The sequence below is a fragment of the Nannospalax galili genome, unplaced genomic scaffold (assembly GCF_000622305.1).
Source record: "Nannospalax galili isolate Female #2095 unplaced genomic scaffold, S.galili_v1.0 scaffold1007, whole genome shotgun sequence".
In the NCBI taxonomy this organism is placed as follows: Eukaryota; Metazoa; Chordata; class Mammalia; order Rodentia; family Spalacidae; genus Nannospalax; species Nannospalax galili.
In genome coordinates this window covers 202,579-220,767 of record NW_008355473.1, presented here as the reverse complement: position 1 = coordinate 220,767, position 18,189 = coordinate 202,579, and the positions used below count along the sequence as shown (strand labels likewise).

Below are 18,189 nucleotides of genomic sequence, written 5' to 3'. Positions count from 1 at the left end.
AGGAAGTGGAGGGGCGGGGGCCGTTCCAGGACCCGGGTATTGGACCAATCGCTGGCGGAACGACCGCAGTATGTGGCATTTTCATTGGTTAATTAGGTACAGGTTACGCCTCTTCAGGCTTTGGTGCCTTTCCATTGGGTAATGCCGCGGGACTCCGGAAGGGGGCATCTTGGGAATTGTAGTTTCCGGAGGGAAGTAGCCTCCAGACTGCAGTAGCGTGGCTCCGTACCTGTTGAGGAGATGAATGGGAAGCGGCCTGCGGAGCCGGGCCAGGTCCGGATAGTGAAGAAGGGAAAGAGGCAGGTGGTGGCGGAGTTTTCAGGCGCTGTCAAGGAGAAAACTCTGAGGAATCAGCTGGCTGAGGCCTGGAGACGCCGGACGCCGTTCAGCCACGGTAATGGGGCGCCGTGAGGGAGGAGCCGCGGCGTGGCCGGCGGAGCTCCGGCATCAGGGCGGCGCGGAAGAGGCTTCTGGACCGTGGTCACCCCAGACCGCTGCTCCTTTCATTACATATTCTGAATGATTTGAGAATCCTGGGGAGAAAAAGAACGTAGGCCGGAGAGTGTCGGGAAGTGGAGGACGTGCAGACTGCGGGGTGAATTCTAGAATCTGAGGCGGGTGATAGAATCTCCTGCGCGGACTGTGCGTCGTTGGGCAGTAATTTGATTTTGCTTAGGCGTAGCTCCTTCTTTACAAAACGGGCTCGTTCCTAGGATTTCCTTCGAAAAGATGGGATTGGACAGGCTAGTGCTTGTAGCAATTCTTAAGTGTTTCCCTGAATGAGAACCAATAAGCATCACGCCGAGAGTCACGCTCGGTTGTTGCATGATAGTCTAAACAGAGCGGGTGCTGGGAGCTGCCAGAGCACCAGCACCTGGTTTTAACCAGTTTTGACGTGCCTGTCGTTGGGCTATGTGATGTAGGAAATGAGCATATCTTGACAGGGAGGATCGTTGTGATTCCAGCCTGGGCTTCAGGGAATCACCTGATGAGATCTGTATTCTGCTGAGTGCGTCATGCATTTTCTTCCGAAGTTTTCCGTATTTTTTTGTTTCATTTGTTCAGTGCTTCAAAGGGACAGATTCTGGGGGCACTGGATGCTGAGAAATGATGTCAGCTTAGTGCTTAAAGTGCAGGGTTTGGATGCTGAGCGACTTCTCAATTTCCTCATCTGTTGGTAGGGTTAGTGATGACAGTATCCACACTGCATTAGTTGAGATTGTAAGAGAGATAATGCATGTAAAACAGCACTGGGTCAAGCTCCTGATAGGTCAGGATGGTTGTTAGTCTTAGAGTGGTAATCCAGCCTGCCAGAGGCAGAAGTGACAATAATGGAGGTGAAATCAAGGAATCTGAAGAGGTTATGAGTCAACTGACATTTTAAAAAATGTAATTTTCTTCCCACAGTAACTTGGGGAGCGAAAAGGGCAAGATTGAAGAGAAATTGCAAGCCAATTTTGCTACCCTTGTTTAATGTGCCAATTTTATTCAATTTAGCTTTGTAGAAAATGAATTAAGGATCTAAAATGCCCTGGGCATGTCTTTAATCCCAGCACTTAAGAGGTGGAGGCAGGCAAGTCACTGTGAAATTGAGGGTACACAGGTCTACATAGGGAGTTAATTTGGCCAGCCAAGTCTGTATAGTGAGACCCTGTCTCAAAAACAAAAAAACCAAACAAAAATTCATGATTGTCTGCTTTTGTGTTCTCTATTATGCTACTTGATGGTCAAAAATACAAAAGAAAAAGCCACAGATAATGTTTTCCTCCCAACAGACGCTATTGACATAGACATGGATCCCTTTCCTCACTGTGTGATCCCAAACTTCATCCAAAGCCAAGACTTCTTGGAAGGACTTCAGAAGGAACTTTTGAGCTTGGACTTCCATGAAAAGTATAATGATTTATATAAGTTCCAGCAGGTATTTATTGCTATTGCATTCCTCTTCCTCCTCAGAAATTCATTATCCATAATCTCATTCAGTACCTTTAAGACTTGAGGTTCTAGATTGGGTTTGCTTTGGAGGGTCTTCACCTTGACATTGTTAAATGTTTCTTCATTCAACATAAGCTTACTGAGTGTTTACTATGTATTGGCTGTTATAATTATTATAAGGGAGATTTTGACAATCCTTACCCTTTAAAGTCTATAATAATAGGAGTGATAATGGCAGGAATAGTTAAGAAATGCATTAAAGCAGTAAGTGAGTACACCATAAGCAGAGGGGGACAGGCATTTGGGGAGCAGTTTGATGAACAGTCTTATATTAGAAGATAGTAACCATTTACAGTTTTGAGTTCATATCTTTGCTTTTGTGGCTTGGTGTATTACAGTTATAATATATGGTCAGCATTACAATGTATCTTGCAGAAAGTTAAATACATTCTTTGCCTTTTGGGAGTTGGGGTGCTGTTTTGATCTCAGAACCTTGAGCACAGGAGGCATGTGCTCTGCCACAGAGCTACATTCCCAACCTTCCATTCATTTTTTGGTGGACAGTTTGACCAAAAAGACTATCTTGAATCCAGGGTGGTTTTTCCCCTAGTCTTAGAAGATAACTGAGCCTGTTGCAGAAATATGTCATTGGTATAACCCCATTTGGAGGGCGTCTTTCAATACTTGGATTCTTTACTCTTTTTTAAAAATATTTTATTATTTTTATGTCTATGAGTGTATTGCCTACATGTATGTGAGTGCACCTGTGTTGTGCAATGCCGTGGAGATCAGAAGAGGGCTTCAGATTCCCTTGGAAATGCAGTTAAGGACAGTTCGTAGCTGCCATGTGGGTGCTAGGAATCGAACCTGGGTCCTCTGCAAGAGCAGTCAGTGCTCTTAACTGTTGAGCCATCTCTCCAGCCCCGGATTTGTCACTCTTTTAAGTCCTTTAGGATACTTCAGGTTATCATGATTTAAAAGTGAAAGAGATGAAACAGATAAAGAATTATGTTTGTTCACTTTGCATTTCCCCTTTGATTTTATCTGAGTAAGAGAGTAAATAACAGATCTCTCATTCTTTGACACTGGAGCTGATAATCTGATCAGGTGGCAATACCTTGCCCCATTCCAATCTATCTTTCAACTCTGTACATGTGATTAAATTACTCAGGCTAAATAGATGATGAAACACTTAATTGAGAAAAGCTGATGCAAATCAAAATTTTATTCAAATAAGATTGACAAGGTTAGTATTTTCTCACTTTGTTGTCTGCTTTTATAGTTGTATCAACTTTTTTATCCTAAGCCATCTCTGATTACTAAATTGAGATATCAGAGTGTATGTGTGTGTTCATGGATCATGCATGTATGTGCACATGCACGTGGAGGCTAGAGGACACCTAAGGCACCATCCACTTTTGTTTTGAGGACGGGGTTTCTCAGTGACCTGAAGCTCACCAAGGCTAGGCTGGCTGGCCAGTGAACCCCAGTGCTGGGATTATAAGCACATGCCACCACACCCTGCTTTTTCTGAGTGAATTCTGGGGAGGAACCTAAGTCCTTGTGCCTGCAAGCTGAGCATTTTACTGACAGAGCTATCAGGCCACCTCCAGAATGGTTTTTTTGTTTGGTTTTGGGTTTTTGGTCTTTTTGAAACAGTATCTCCCTGTAGCCACAGATGGCCTGTACTCACTATGTGTACCAGGCTGGCCTGGCTCTTACAGAGATCCTCTTGCCTCTGCCTCCGGAGTGCTGGGATTAAAGGTATGTGCCACCATGTCTGGCCCCAGAGTGGTTTTTATTTGATGCTGCTAGACATGTAGAAAATATTTTGTTGAATGTGAAGTCAGCATGAGGAAAAATAACAAAAAGGACTCTTAGGTGATGAAGAAAAAACAAAAGCCAATACCTATTTCAAATAAATTTTACCTTGCTTGCCTTAGACGAGATCCTTCACTTGTATACCTTTTTCTTTGCACGTGGTATAAATTTAACAGATAACTGGGTCTCTGGCATATTCCAGCCTTCCTATACATTTGACATTGGAGCCATACAATAGTCTGTTTTTAAAGCATTATCGAGTGCATGCTTTATGAGAACCCAAGTGTTTTATATTTATTCAAGTCTTCATAACAATCCCATGAAGAAAATATATTACTATTCCTGTTTTACAGATAGGAAACTACATCATTTGTTTCTTCTTTTTTGTTCTCTAAAATATGACAATAGTAATAATAACAAAAAACTGTTCATTAATAAAATAAGATAAGCTCTGACCCTGACTTTTCCTTTAGCTTCCATCCTATTTTTGTTTGTTTAGTTTGGTTTGGTTCTGAGTGGGTTTTTTAGACTGAGTCTCCAGATACAAGCCAGGCTGGCCTCAAAGGGACAATTCTCCTGCCTTTTGAGTGATGGCATTACAGGCCTGTGACATCACACCCAACTAGCAGAATCTTTTAAGAGTTGTCTATATGTTTCACATCCCTCTCCTCTCCTCTGGTAAGCCAGTTTTAATCATATTCTCCCCTTACCATTCCACTTCAACTATATGTCAAGGCTACTCACTGCCTCCACATTAGGAAATCTACTCACCAGTTTTCAGTCTTTACTCAACCTTTTTTTTTTTTTTTTTTTTTTGGTCTTTTTGAGACAGGATCTCTCTGTAGCTCCAGCTGTCCTGGAACTCACTATGTAGACCAGACTCCAGACTGGCCTTGAACTCACAGGCCTGCCTCTGCCTCCTGAGTGCTGGGATTAACGGCATGCGCCACCATGCCCAGCTACTCAACCTTTTAGAAGCATTTATATGGTTCCACTTTCCTTTCAGGATACCATTTGGCCTATTTGAATACACCTCTCTCTCTCTCTCTCTCTCTCTCTCTCTCTCTCTCTCTCTCGCCCTGTCTCTTTTTTTTTCCTCTCTCTTTTTGAGAGAGGGTCTCTCTGTAGTCCCAGCTGGCCTGGAACTTACTATGTAGACCAGGTTGGCTTCAAACTCCAGGAGATCCATCTGCCTCTGCCTCCCAAGTGCTGGGATTAAAGGTGTGTACCACCACACCTGGCAGATACCATACTCTTAATTTTCCTTCTTCATCACAGGCCTTCTTTCTTAGCTTCCTCTTCTAGATCATCTCCTGTTGTGTGAAAGACTTTTCCTGGGGAGACAAAACACGCCTACTCACCCTAGAGAAGGAACCCAAGACAGACGAAAGTTCAATTTGGTGAACCAATGAGTTTTTATTTGGGTTACTAATAGGCACATGGATGAGGGGTTTGCTTAAAGCATCTGCTGAAAAGCCCACACCAAGAAAAGCCCACCCCAACACAGTGACAGTACATGGAAGCTGCAACCCGGATGCTCTCTGCACAAGTTGCAGGCGCTAGACAGGTCTGAGGCTCTCCTCTTGGCAGCCTGACTGGTCAGAGTCTCCTCCCCAGCAGTTGTTCACTGCTTCTGGGAAGCTGAGAAGGGGCCTTGAGAATATCGTAAGGTTCGGCTTTGCTAGATAGGTGAGGTTTGTTTACCTCCTGAGGCTTGTGACCCTCCCCCTCCCTACTGGAGGGAATGTTTCAATTTGGAGGAAACTACTAGAGCTTTCTCTCCCTTTTTATTTAAGTTTTATCAGAAAACTGGAAAATTTATAGCAAAATAAAAAAAAGTTACCAAAAACAATATTATCTCATTTAGCATAGCTAACAGATCGGTATCCAGTTGTGTCCAATTCCCACTGCACTGTTAGTCAAGGGACTCAAAAGGAAATTTAGTCCTCAAGTCATTGCCTGGAAGGGACAACACTTACTGAACTCCTATGAAATGATTTCTGCTACGTCGGTACACAAACTTGTCAGGTTGGATGACACACGCCCTTAATCCCAGCACATGGGAGGCAGAGGCAGGTAGATCTCTGTGAGATGGACACCAACCTAGTCTACATAGCAAGTTCCAGGCCAGCTGGGGCTACAGGGGGACCTTGTCTCAAAAAAACAAAAACTCTGAAAAAAAAGACAAAAACTTATAACCCAAATTTTTTAAAAATATTGTTTTCAGGGATGGGGGAAACATCCCTTAGTAGACATATGGAGGTCAGAGGACAGCTTTGTGGACTTGGTTCTCCCCCTCCACCTTTATATGGATTCCAGGGATCAAACTCAGATCTCTAGGTTTGCATGGCTGCTTACATGGCTTTTACTCATTGAGCCATCTCACAGGCCCTTATAACCAACTTCTTTTTTTAAAAATATTTTATTTATTATTTTTTTATTTTTACTTTATGTGTATGCATGTATTGCCTGCATGTAGGTAAGTGCACCCATGTCGTGCAATGCCCGTGGAGGACAGAAGAGGCCGTCGGATCCCCTGGAACTGGTGTTTCAGACAGTTGTTAGCTGCCATGTGGGTGCTAGGATTTGAACCTGGGTCTTCTGCAAGAACAGCCAGTGGTCTTAACCGCTCAGCCATCTCCCCAGCCCCATAACCAACTTCTTAATGACTGCATCCTTCCTAGTAACTGAATACTTTAGGAATTGGTCCCTGGACTAAGATTAGACACAGATTTCCATGGAGTCTCATCACTTTCTGTCTCCTCTTAGATGTCTAGCAAGAGTCTCACTCTTAGGTCCAGACTAAACTAATCTAACCCTCTGAAGTTTGTTCTACACACAGTTTTCCCATCTCAGTAGCAACTTGACCTCAGGTCAAAATGAGCCTTTCTTGACTCTTTCCATTCCTTATGACCAATCCATTAGGAAAAGTTTTTCTTCTCTGCCCTCAAAAACACTTCCTACCACTCCAACAGCCTGCACCTGATCCAAACTATCTCTGTCTCTCACCAAGATTATTGTATTAGTGCATTAGCCAGTCTCTTACCCTCACCCACTGTCATAACTACAGCTTGTCCTTTTAACATATAAGTGGATCCAAAAGAATTGGAAAATGTACTTTCACATAAAAATTTGCTCAAAGATGTTCATAGCGGTACTATTTATAATAGTCCCAAAGTGGAAACAACCAGGTGTCTATCTACTCATGAATGGATAAATAAATGCAGTATGCCCATACAGAGGAGTATTATGTAGCCATAAAAAAGGAATTCACTGCTGCTGCGTCGATGAACCTTGGGAACATTTCGCTAAGTGAAAGAAGCCAGACTCGGGCCAGTGAGATGGTTCAACAGGTAAAAGCACTTGTTGCACAAGCCTGAAGACCTGAGTTCAAGTCCTAGAATCCACCCCCCAAAAAGCATCTGTGATCCCCGCACTCCTACAGTAAGATGGGAGGTAGAGACACGAAGCTTGTGGGGCATCTAGCCTAGAGTATGCAGCATGACAGAAACAGCAAGGGAGACCCTGCCTCAACAAGGTGGAAGGAGAGAACTTACCCCTGAAAATTGTCCTCTGACGTCCACCTGTGCACCATGGCACACACATGCATGTACACACACAATAATAATAATAATTAAAAAAATAGCAAGACTCCAGACTGAAAAGTTATGTATTATCTGAATAGGCAGATAACATGTATAGAACCAAGAAACAGGCTAGTGTTGCTGGGAGTGGGAGAGAATGAACCTGACTGCCTGATGGGTACAGGATTTCGTTTTGGAGTGCTAAAAAAAAATTCTGGGCTTGGGTAGTACTGTTAGCTACATCTGAATGCATCTATTGAAACCCATTGAATATGTACTTTCAAATGGTTAAAATCTACATTTTATATTATGGAGGTTTTTATCTCAAATTTTATCTCATGTTCCTCCTTCTTTCAAAAGCTGTAATGGTTCCTCATTCCATGAGTAAGCCAGAGTACATAGACTGGCCCTGCCCCACTGCTGCCCATTTTCAACTATTCTGCTTGCAATGCTGCACAGTCTCCCTGAAATATTTTGGATGGGTTTTGGTTTACCTCACTGAATTCTTCCCTGGCTCCCCTGTTTATAACTGCCAACCACTGGCAGCACAAACAGATCCTTCCTCTGCAGTTGTTTTCCTATACACATGTCATCTTTATACTAATAATCTGCATTTTGTGGGTACTATCTGTTTCCCTCAACAAACAAAGTTCTCTGTAATGACTACTCTATTTGTTGGGTGAATGAAGTACAAAGACACTAAGTCACCTGCCCGTGTCACAGCTGTAAGGTGGGCTCATGTGTGAGACCTCGGCAGCTGGCTTCGGAGTCTAGGCTTTTCACCACAGTGCTGCACTCATTGCAGAGCCCTCACCATTCTTCTCTTGTGCCTAATACTCTGTAACAAGGAAATCCCTTTCTTTTTTCTTTCTTTCTGATCAAGTCTGATGATTTGAAGAAGAGAAGAGAGCCTCATATCTCAGCATTAAGGTAAGCAAGTAATTATATTTGTTGGGTGCCAAGTATGTGTTAGAGTTCTAAGTTCTTTAAATGTTATAGCATAGTGTTTGTTAACATTACTGCATTTGGTACAGGAGGAAAAAAACCCTAAGAAACTAAAATACCCATCACAACTTGAGGGAGCTAGACTACAAATCCAAGTCTCAGATTCCAGGGCCCACAGTCTTTTCTTCTTCTTTTTCCTTCCTCCTTATAGCCCGGTTCTCAGACTGGCCTAGAACTTACTGTGTAGGCCACATTGGCCTCAAACTCATAGTAATCCTCCTGCTTCAGATTCCTGAATGCTGGGATTACAAATAGGAGTCACCATGCCTAGCTCTAAATTAATAAAATGTTCAACTTTGTTAGTCATCAGGGAAACAACCTAACAATGGAGATACTATTTTTCACACATCATTTCAGTTTTAGTGAAATAAAAATCCAATGTTGACAGGCATAGATACATTTTCATACTGTTACAGTATTTTAGAAGATGGTTTAGAATGATCTTAAAAGTATGCATACTTTTATAGAGTAATTCTAGGCTGGAGAAATGACTCAGTGGTTAAGAGCACCAGCTGCTCTGCAGAGGACCCAGGTTCTATACCCAGCACCCACATAGTCGCTAACAACCATTCATAACTCCAGTTCCAGGGAATCCGACGCTCCCTTCTGACCTGCATGGGCATTGCACAACATGGGTGCACTTAATGTACATGCAAGCAATACACTCATATACATAAAATAAAAATAATAAATATATAAAAAAAGAAATTATCATGACAGAATAACTGAGGAACTATTCAAAGATTCCATACTAGATTGTTGTAATGGTGTTCATAATGATGAAAATTTGTTTTCAGAATTAAATGACCATCCACAGATTTATATAAGTAATGGTATATAACATAAATTGGAAAGTATACATAAACAAGTATTCATAAATGATTAAGTCTGTTTATGAATTTTAATACAAACATGATAGTTATATTTTGTTTCATCAATTCAATGGTAACTTTTTAAAAAACATCTCTGAGATGGAGTGTCTTAAATAACCACTATTTTATTTTAATGTACTTAGCCTTTTTTTCTTAGAGGTGTATAAAATAATAGTTCTTAAAAGCAAAGATATCTTGGATCCACTCAAACACACTTTTGTCCAGAGACTAAAGTGCTACCCACATAAACTTGGATGCCCATGTTTGCAAACGAGAAGACTTGGAGCAGACTAGAAGGATTATAGTTTGTTTTTTAGCTTAGTTTACTTCTGTAGATTTCCCTAGAATGAGCACATATGAGCATGTGTTTTCAGTGATGAACAAATATTACTTTAAAAATAGCCATTTCACCTATCTGGAAAGATTTTTCTTCCCTCTTCTATTTTCCAGACATTCCCATATATGGTAGTGGCTGATAGGTTATTTCTTCTAACTCTAAAAAGCATTGCTTATGTATTAACTGTAGTCATATTTCATATTAATTTAGACTTGCTTCATAAAAGAAACAGTGCCATTTTCAGGCATTACCTCATTAGTCCAAAATACCCCTTCTAGACTAAGAGGCATTCCATGCCCAACCAGATAATGTGAGAGCCAGACTTCCTTGGTCATTACAGAAAGCTGATCTTTTCATTCCCACGTGGATTCTGGGAGGTCTCATGAAACAATTAAAATGCCAATTGAAAGGATATAGAAGTCCAACCTGTGACTCACAGCAAGAGTAGAGAAGAGCTGTTATGGGGTCCGTTTAGAAAGGTAATGATGCTAGCTGTTCAAAATATGGAGATTTTGTAGAAGTGTTCATCACCCCCCCACCCCACCCCGTTGTCTGAAGCCTGATTTAAACCTTGCTGCCTTGGTTTGCAGCTGTGCCTCTAAACATACAGAACACCTCTGGTTGACCTACTAAATACAATATTTTATGGGATGTTCTGGTGTGAGGAGTATTTATTTTTTAAACTGATAGTAAAATATTACAGATCTACCAGGAGACTTGATAGGTAGTTATGAACAACATAAAGCATTTTATAGGAATTTCAACTATGTGCATTTGGATGGGTCTTTATGTATATAATTTGAACAGATATAAATCTTTTAAACATATTTGATTTAGGGGTTTATATTTTGTTTTGTTTTTGTTGTTATTTTCAGACAGAGTTTTTCTATGTAGACTGGTTGATCTGGAACTCAGAGCAATCCTCTTACCTCAGCCTCCTCAGTGCTGGAATTACAGGTGTGTGACAGTCTTTCCAGCTAAAAGTTTAATTCATCCCAGTTAATTTCAGAGTTGATTGGCTGAACTAGTTATGAATTACATTAAAGAGACCTACAGAGAGCCAGCCTAACTACTTATGTTTCTTTTTTGAGGCAGAGTCTCACTCTGGCCTCTTATCTCACAGATATCTGCCTGCCTCTGTCTCCCCAGTGCTTGGATTAAAGGCATGTACCACCACACCTGACATCACTATCTTTTCTTATTTATACCATGTTAGCATCAAAACTTCTGTGGATTTTAAAAAATATTTTATATTTTGTGTGTGTAAGTGTATTACCTGCATGTATGTAAGCGTACCTGTGTCATGGAGGTCAGAAGGAAGTATCAGATCACCTGGAACTGTAATTACTGATGGTTGTTAGTCGCCATGTGGGTGCTGGGAATTGAACCCAGGTCCTCTGCAAGAGCAGCCAGTGCTCTTAACCACTGAGCCATCTCTCCAGCCCCCTTCTGTGGTTTTTATTGACTGTTGTACAGCTAGCTTAATATTCACTGTTTAAATAGATAAAACAATTAAATTTTTTTAATTAAAAAAAAGTCATTTAGAACAGGAAGAAGACAAAAATAACCATTCATGACCCCAAGTCAAAGCAGACCCACAGCCACCATGAACAGAAAAGGTCAATGTCTAACACAGCTACCTACCCTGTGCAACCTCCTGGGAATCCAGTCTATCCTCAGACCTTCCATCCTTAAGCTCCACCCCATACAGATGCTCCACCAGCATACTCAGAGCTCTATTGCCCAAGCTTTATTCATCCAGGGGCTGCCAAGGTCCCTACTATGTCAGCTGCATTTCCTGGCACCTCTCTAAATCTGCCTATGGCCCACTCTCTGTCTGTTGGACCTTTAGGTTCCATGATCCCCATGGCTTATTATCCAGTTGGTCCCATCTATCCACCTGGCTCAGCAGTGCTAGGGGAAGGTGAGTATGATGCAGGTACCAGATTTGGAGCTGGTACTGCTGCTGGCAACATCCCTTCTCCACCTCCTGGATGCCCTCACTGCTCGGCTTGCAGTCATGCAGGGAGCCAACATCCTTGTAACTCAGTGGAAGGGAAACTTCTTCATGGGTGGCTCAGATGGTGGCTACACCATCGGGTGAGAAAGCACGGCCACCTCTGCCGGGAAAGATAACACATACCTTCAGCACTTCTCACCGTGTAACTGCTTTAGTCATACTAACCTGAAGTTGCAATTTAGACACTTGTTAGGGTGTCTCTCTAGTACCCAAACTTTGAGGCACTTTTCAGATTTAACAAGGACCCATGTAAGGGTAGCAGTACTTCCCTAAAGCATTTTGAGGTGGGGGAGGTCTCCATTCATCAAATGAATGTGGATAAAGCAATCCTAAGTATCTTCCTTTAATTCCTCTCGAGTAATTCTGTACCATACTGGTCTTTGCTTTTAGTAATGAAACATCAAATTAGGTTTGGAGGGAACTTCAGTCTTCCTAAGAATTAAAGTTACCAAATTATTCTGATTGGTCTTTAATCTCTTTTAAGTCTTTGGTTTATTTTACTTGTTAAATGAAGCACATTAGTTTTCTGCCTTTTCCTTTCCATCCTCTGGCCCCTGTGCCCCTGTCTCTAGTCTTCCATCCCCTCTCATCAGTCTCCATTGAATCAGTGGTGCAGGACAGAAAGCCAGTCACGAATTTCCTTCTTCCTTCTTTCTTTGCACTTGTCCCACTTGCCATCTTTAAACTCATCTTTCACAAGGACCCTCTGCCCCCATGCCCTAAGCACAGACCCCATTTCTTCAGCTTTTGTATTTCTTCAGGCAAAAGTGAAGGGTGCCTTTTGGACCCTCCTCATAGATGTCTCTGCATCACCAATCTAACCCAAATTTGCTTTGGTGCCAGAAAAACTGAACTTTAAACAAAAACTATCAGTGTAAATGGTTCTGTAAACATTTCTTTAAAATACGATGAGCGGAGAAAGCATGCATGTCAAAGGCTGGATTTAGAGCCAAATGAAGGGGGAGTCTTCAGATGAAATTGGTTATCACTCTCTGAGTGTCTGATGCAGCCACTCAGGGCTTCCAAGAATTCCTAACTGGGTTAATAGGGTCATGTAAATGCCTCAATAGAAAATGACTTGAGTCCAGTGAAATCTCATTAGGATTAATATTTCAGGGATCCGCCAGGCATGGTGGTGCATGCCTTTAATCCCAGCATTTGGGAGGCAGAAGCAGGTGGATCTCTGTGAGCTTGAGGCCAGCCTGGTCTACATAGTGAGTTCCAGGCCAGCTGGGGCTGCAGGGAGACCCTGTCTTTCAAAAAGACCCCCCCATCCCCCAAATTTTTTTTCAGGGATCCTTAATATTTTGATTTCTGTTATCTGAAATTGGGTTTTCTTTCATTTTAACTTATAATTTCAGTTCATCTGAATCTTGTGTCCTGTATGTGTGATGTTTGACTATACCATTATTTTTTATGGGAGTTCAGCGTTGTATGTCTTTCTGTGCACTGTGGTACACTTAACTAGTGGATTTCATTTTGTAATCTACAACTGATCACCAAATGTTTGTGATAGTGATACTAGTGTTACCAGAGCCCTTGGCCACAATGACTTGACCCTGAGTCCAGTTGCTTGCCTGTGTAGAGAAAAAAGTGTCATAAAATATCTAAGATAGAGCCAGGGGTGGTGGTGCACACCTTTAATCCTAGCACTCAGGAGGCAGAAGCAGGTGGATCTCTGTGAGTTCTAGGCCATCAGGGCTTCAGGGAGACCTTGTCTCAAAAAGACCAAAAAAAAAAAAAAAAAAAAAAAAAAAAAAAAAAAAACTAAGATAGGAAAATTCATTTACAGTTGTGCCACAAAAGCAGAAAGCAGAGGGCTGTTCTGCATTGACTTGAACTTTCTCTTCCACTGTTACATTTGTAGAAAAAGCCAGAAAGCATGTACATGTAGATTTAGCCATAGGAAACTAGGATTGGGAAAAGGTCATTCAAAAAAATCTTTATTTTAGGGGTTTGCCATTGCATTAGTATTAGAGCTTGTGCTAGAGATTTATAATAGGAAATATACCCCATTCCCAGCAGCAGAGTTCCTAAAACTTGGAATATGTGTTAAGATCAATAAAAGTAAGTGGAGAATCTTTTTTAGAATAAATCCCTTTTTAATCACACCTGAGTTTATGTTAATGGAGAACTCTAAAGACTAGGGCTGGTTGCCATGAAAGGTAACTATATAACGAGAGTGTTGCAACTCTCAGCCCTTACCATTCTAGCCTCTAGAGGAGGAAGGCAATTTGAGTGAGGCAGGGGGATTGCTACAAGTTTGAGTCTAGCCTGGGCTACATAGTACATTCCAGACCAATCATGGGCTACATAGCAAGACCCTAACTCAAAGAGAAGAGGGCCTGGTAGTTGGCTGGGTTAATCACCAATGGCCAATGATTTGTTTAATCAATCATGCCCATGTTGTAAAGCTTTCATGAAATTCCCTAATTGAAGGGGTTTCGGTGTGCTGAAAAGAGAAGAGCTAGGGAGGTAGTGTGACTAGACAGGGCGCAGAAGCTCTGTTACCCTTCCCTAGCTTTGTCGCACAAATCTCTTCTATTTTGGGCATTCTTGAGTTGTGTCTTTTTTTAATGTGCTTGCATGTGCGTAAGTGCACTTGCACTGACCACAGAGAACACAAGAGAGCATCGGATCACCTAGAACTGGAGTTACCGATGGCTGTTAGTCACCACGTGGGTGCTGAGATTCTAACCTGGGTCTTCTGTAAAACAGCCAGTGCTCTTTTAAAATTTTTTATTTATTATTTTTATTTTATATGTATGTGTGTGTTGCCTGCATGTAGGTAAGTGCACCTGTGTCATGCAATGCCTGCGGAGGTCAGGAGAGGCTGTGGGATCCCCTGGGACTGGAGACAGTTGTTAGCTGCCATGTGGGTGCTGGGATTCTAACCTGGGTCTTCTGTAAAACAGCCAGTGCTCTTAACCGCTGAGCCATCTCTCCAGCCCTGAGTTGTGTCTTTTTATAATAAATTGGTAACACAATAAATAAACTACCTAAAAAATGATTAAATTTGAGGAAGGTATTTTAGAGACCTTTCATTTATAATCAGCATAGCTCATAATCTGGACTTGTGATTTGGTCTGAAGTTGGGTCAAGCTTCTGAGACTGAGCCCTTAATCTTATGAATAGTGTCAAATTGAACTGAGTTTTAGGATGTCTAGCTCATTTCAGAAAATAGCTCGATATGGGGGGAAATCCCCACATATTTGTTATCAGAAGCAAAATGTATCAATAAAAACAGTTGAGTTTTCCATTTATTGATGAAAGCCCTATATGAAAACTGGTCATTTGGAATGGAGCAGAGATGAATGAGTTGTTACAATAAAGTCTGGCCAAAGTACTGCTGCAGGAAGACCAAATTTAAATTTAGGAGGCAAAAAGTACTGAGATGAAATTCATAAGACTTAGAGCAAGTGCATACTTTCGTAGTTAGAGATTAATCCTTATTTCCCTGGGAATATTAAACTATGCAAGGTTAAGCTAAGACGTTTCTCAGGATCTCATGAATGAAGTCTGAGAATGAGTCTCTTGAATAAAATGTGACCTCTGGAAAGAGTAGGTATGGCTGGGATCCAGATCTAGCCCACACTATTACATAACAAGTTGTCTTTGTTTACACTTCTAGGAAACTTATGTTCGAAAGTTTCCGGACCTGGCTTTCTGGCATTTCCAACATTGACCTAGAACCAACCATTGACATGTCCTGTGCTAAATACGAATTCACTGGTAAGGAAGACAAAGCTTTAAAGCTGTTTAAGGTTTCAAGGCTTCAACTCCACAGAGATGTTCTCCATCAGTGTATCAACTAATTGTAACCTTGAAATCCCTGCATAGCATTAGGATCTTCTAGTAAGGACACAGCTCATATGCAGAAATAACCATCATATGGGAAAGGGTAGGGTACCAGTTACCTTTGGGAGTATGAGAGCTATTTATTGATCATTTTTTCAGAAAAATGCTCACAATCACCAATCTCACATACAATATTATAAAATTCAAAGGTGACACTACAAATTCACTCATCCTGTCTCTTGAACTTTCTTCAGTCTAGAACAGCTTCTTGGTCTTCCTGAACTTCCAGGATCTTGATGCTTCTGAAGATTTATAGATGAGTTGTTTTGTAACTCCCTCAATTTGGGTTTGTTTGATAGTTCCATGTGATTAGATTATTTGATTTAAGACATGCTTTTGGGGAGGAATGTTAACAGTTAGTGCTATGCTTTCCCTGCATCTTTGAGATGGTACAAGGTATCCCTGTGTCACATTATTAGTGATACTAATTTTGATGACATAAAGTAAGACTGAGGTCAGATTTAGCTGTTGCTTTGCCCCCTTCCCATCAGTATGCACTTTGTGGCAGATGCTTTTCTATGGAGGTTGGTTGGTTGGTTGGTTGGTTGTTGGTTGGTATATTTTGGTTTTAGGGCTGCTGGGGATTAAACCTAGGGCCTCAACTTGCTAGGTCAGCATTCTATCTCTGAATGATATCCTCAATCCTTTTTTCTTACTTTGTATATTGAGCCAGGTATCACTTAAGTTGCTTAGGCTGGCTTTGCACTCACTCTGTAGTCCAGGTAGGCCTTAAACTTGAGATTCTCTTATCTCAGACTTCTGGAGTAGCTGGGATTATAGGCCTTTGCCAGAAGGCCTCATTGAAAGGATTTTCTTTTCCTTTGCACACGCTGGGCAAGTGCTCTACTGCTGAACTGAGCTACATCTCCAGCCCTGAGAGAAACTAAGATTATGTCATTAAGAGCTGGGCATGGTATCTGCACACCTTTAATCCCAACTCTGTGGAGGTAGAGGCAGGGGGATCTCTATGAGTTCAAAGCCAATGTGGTCTATACTGTGAGTTCCAAGCCAGCCAGGGCAACAAAGGGGAGAAAAAAAAAAAAAAAAAAGATAATGTAATCATAACGTTTCTCACCAAACTTTGGATTGTTTTCATATGGTAATATTTCTTGCTAAGTGATTGCAATGCAGGTTGCCAGGTGGTGATTTTATAATGATGGTTTCTTCTGCTTTCATTAGTTACCATTCCACTGCAAAGAACTTCCTGCTCTTTATTCATCAGTTTATTTAATTGATAGGAGTTTGTGGATTACTTTTTGTAAATGTTTTATTATCTTATGTGTATGAGTGTAGTGCTTGTATGTAGGTAAGTGCATCGGTGGCACGCAATGCCTGCGGAGGATGGAAGAGGCTGTTGGATCCCCTGGAACTGGAGTTACAGACAGTTGTTAGCTGCCATGTGGGTGCTAGGAATCAAACCCGGGTCCTCTGCAAGAACAGTCAGCTATTACAGTTACTGTTATAATACTGAGATTTTTATTGTCTTTGATTTGGCCAAGGAGATCACCCTGAAGCTGACTTCTTGGTTCTTTTGCTATATTCCTATCATTCTTTTGTTTCTTACTTTCTGCAAAATGGGATTTTCTAGGCTTCTATTTTCCACACCCAGGTCTAGAATGACCTAGAGATGACCATTCTTCTGCTGAAGCCCGCCCATTTCCTTTTAGTCAAGAATTAGAGAATGACACTTAAAAATAAAGACCTAGGGGCTGGAGAGATGGTTCAGTGGTTAAGAACACTGTTCTTGCAGAGGACTCGGGTTCTATTCCCAGCACCCACATGGCAGCTAACAACTGTCTGTAACTCCAGTTCCAGGGGATCCGAGAGCCTCTTCTGTCCTCCAAGGGCATTGCGCACTTACATACATGCAGGAATAACACTCATACACATAAAATAAAAATAATAAAATATTTTTTTAAAGAAGACCTGTCTGGGTGTGGTGAAACACACCTTTAATCCCAGCACAGCAAGAGCCTGCCTCAAAAAAATCAAGGGCTTAAGAGATGGCTCAGCCAGTAAAAGCACTTGATGCTCAAGCATGGGGATCTTATTGGATCTTCAGCACAAACCCTAGATTTCTCCATTTCCTTGTGATTCCCTTCAACAGTTTGAAACCCAGCACCCATTATCTTCCAGTCCCTCTGTGTATACATGGTCCTTCATTCACTGTAGCCTTTTCTCCCTATCCCACCTTGCCTAGATGCCTGCCTTTCTCAGCCCTGCTAGATGGCGCTTAGAAATTTAGCTTAAGCAGTTACTAAGAACAAGACAAAATGATTGGACCAGTGAGATGGCTCAGCAGGTAAAGGTGCTTGCCACCAACCTGGCAATGTGAGTTTGATCCCTGGAACCCACATGGTAGGAGAGAACTGACTTCCACAATTTGTCGTCTGACCTCCACATGCCCTCCCACCTAACATATATTAAAGTAATGGGGTTTTTTTTTTTAGTTTTTTTAAAGAACAAAGGGATTCATTTGAATTGTTTTTGTTTTTGTTTTTTTGGTCTTTTTTGATCTTTTTTGTGACAGGGTCTCCCTGTAGCCCCAGCTGTCCTGGACCTCACTATGTAGACCAGGCTGGCCTTGAACTCACAGAGATCTGCCTGCCTCTGCCTCCCAAGTGCTGGGACTAAAGGTGTGCACCACCACACCCGGCTGAAGTATTCTTTATAATAGCCAAGAAATAGAAACAACTTAATAACAAGTAGGAACTTGGTTAAAGAAAAGGTAAATTTATAATCCATGTATAGTACAAT

At 41.5% G+C, this 18,189-nt stretch overlaps 1 protein-coding gene and 1 pseudogene across 1 annotated transcript in view; both read left to right on the top strand.

Annotated features, from left to right (window-relative positions):
• Positions 1-54: 54 nt before the first annotated feature.
• Ogfod1 (2-oxoglutarate and iron dependent oxygenase domain containing 1) overlaps positions 55-18,189 on the top strand; it is a 33,125-nt gene continuing 14,990 nt past the window's right edge. The window contains exons 1-4 of the mRNA XM_008852746.3: positions 55-394; positions 1,776-1,921; positions 8,224-8,270; positions 15,206-15,306. Coding sequence (XP_008850968.1) covers positions 241-394; positions 1,776-1,921; positions 8,224-8,270; positions 15,206-15,306 — 448 coding nt within the window. The 5' untranslated portion in view covers positions 55-240. The remainder of the gene's footprint in view (positions 395-1,775; positions 1,922-8,223; positions 8,271-15,205; positions 15,307-18,189) is intronic.
• On the top strand, positions 11,161-11,847 carry LOC103749863 (annotated as a pseudogene).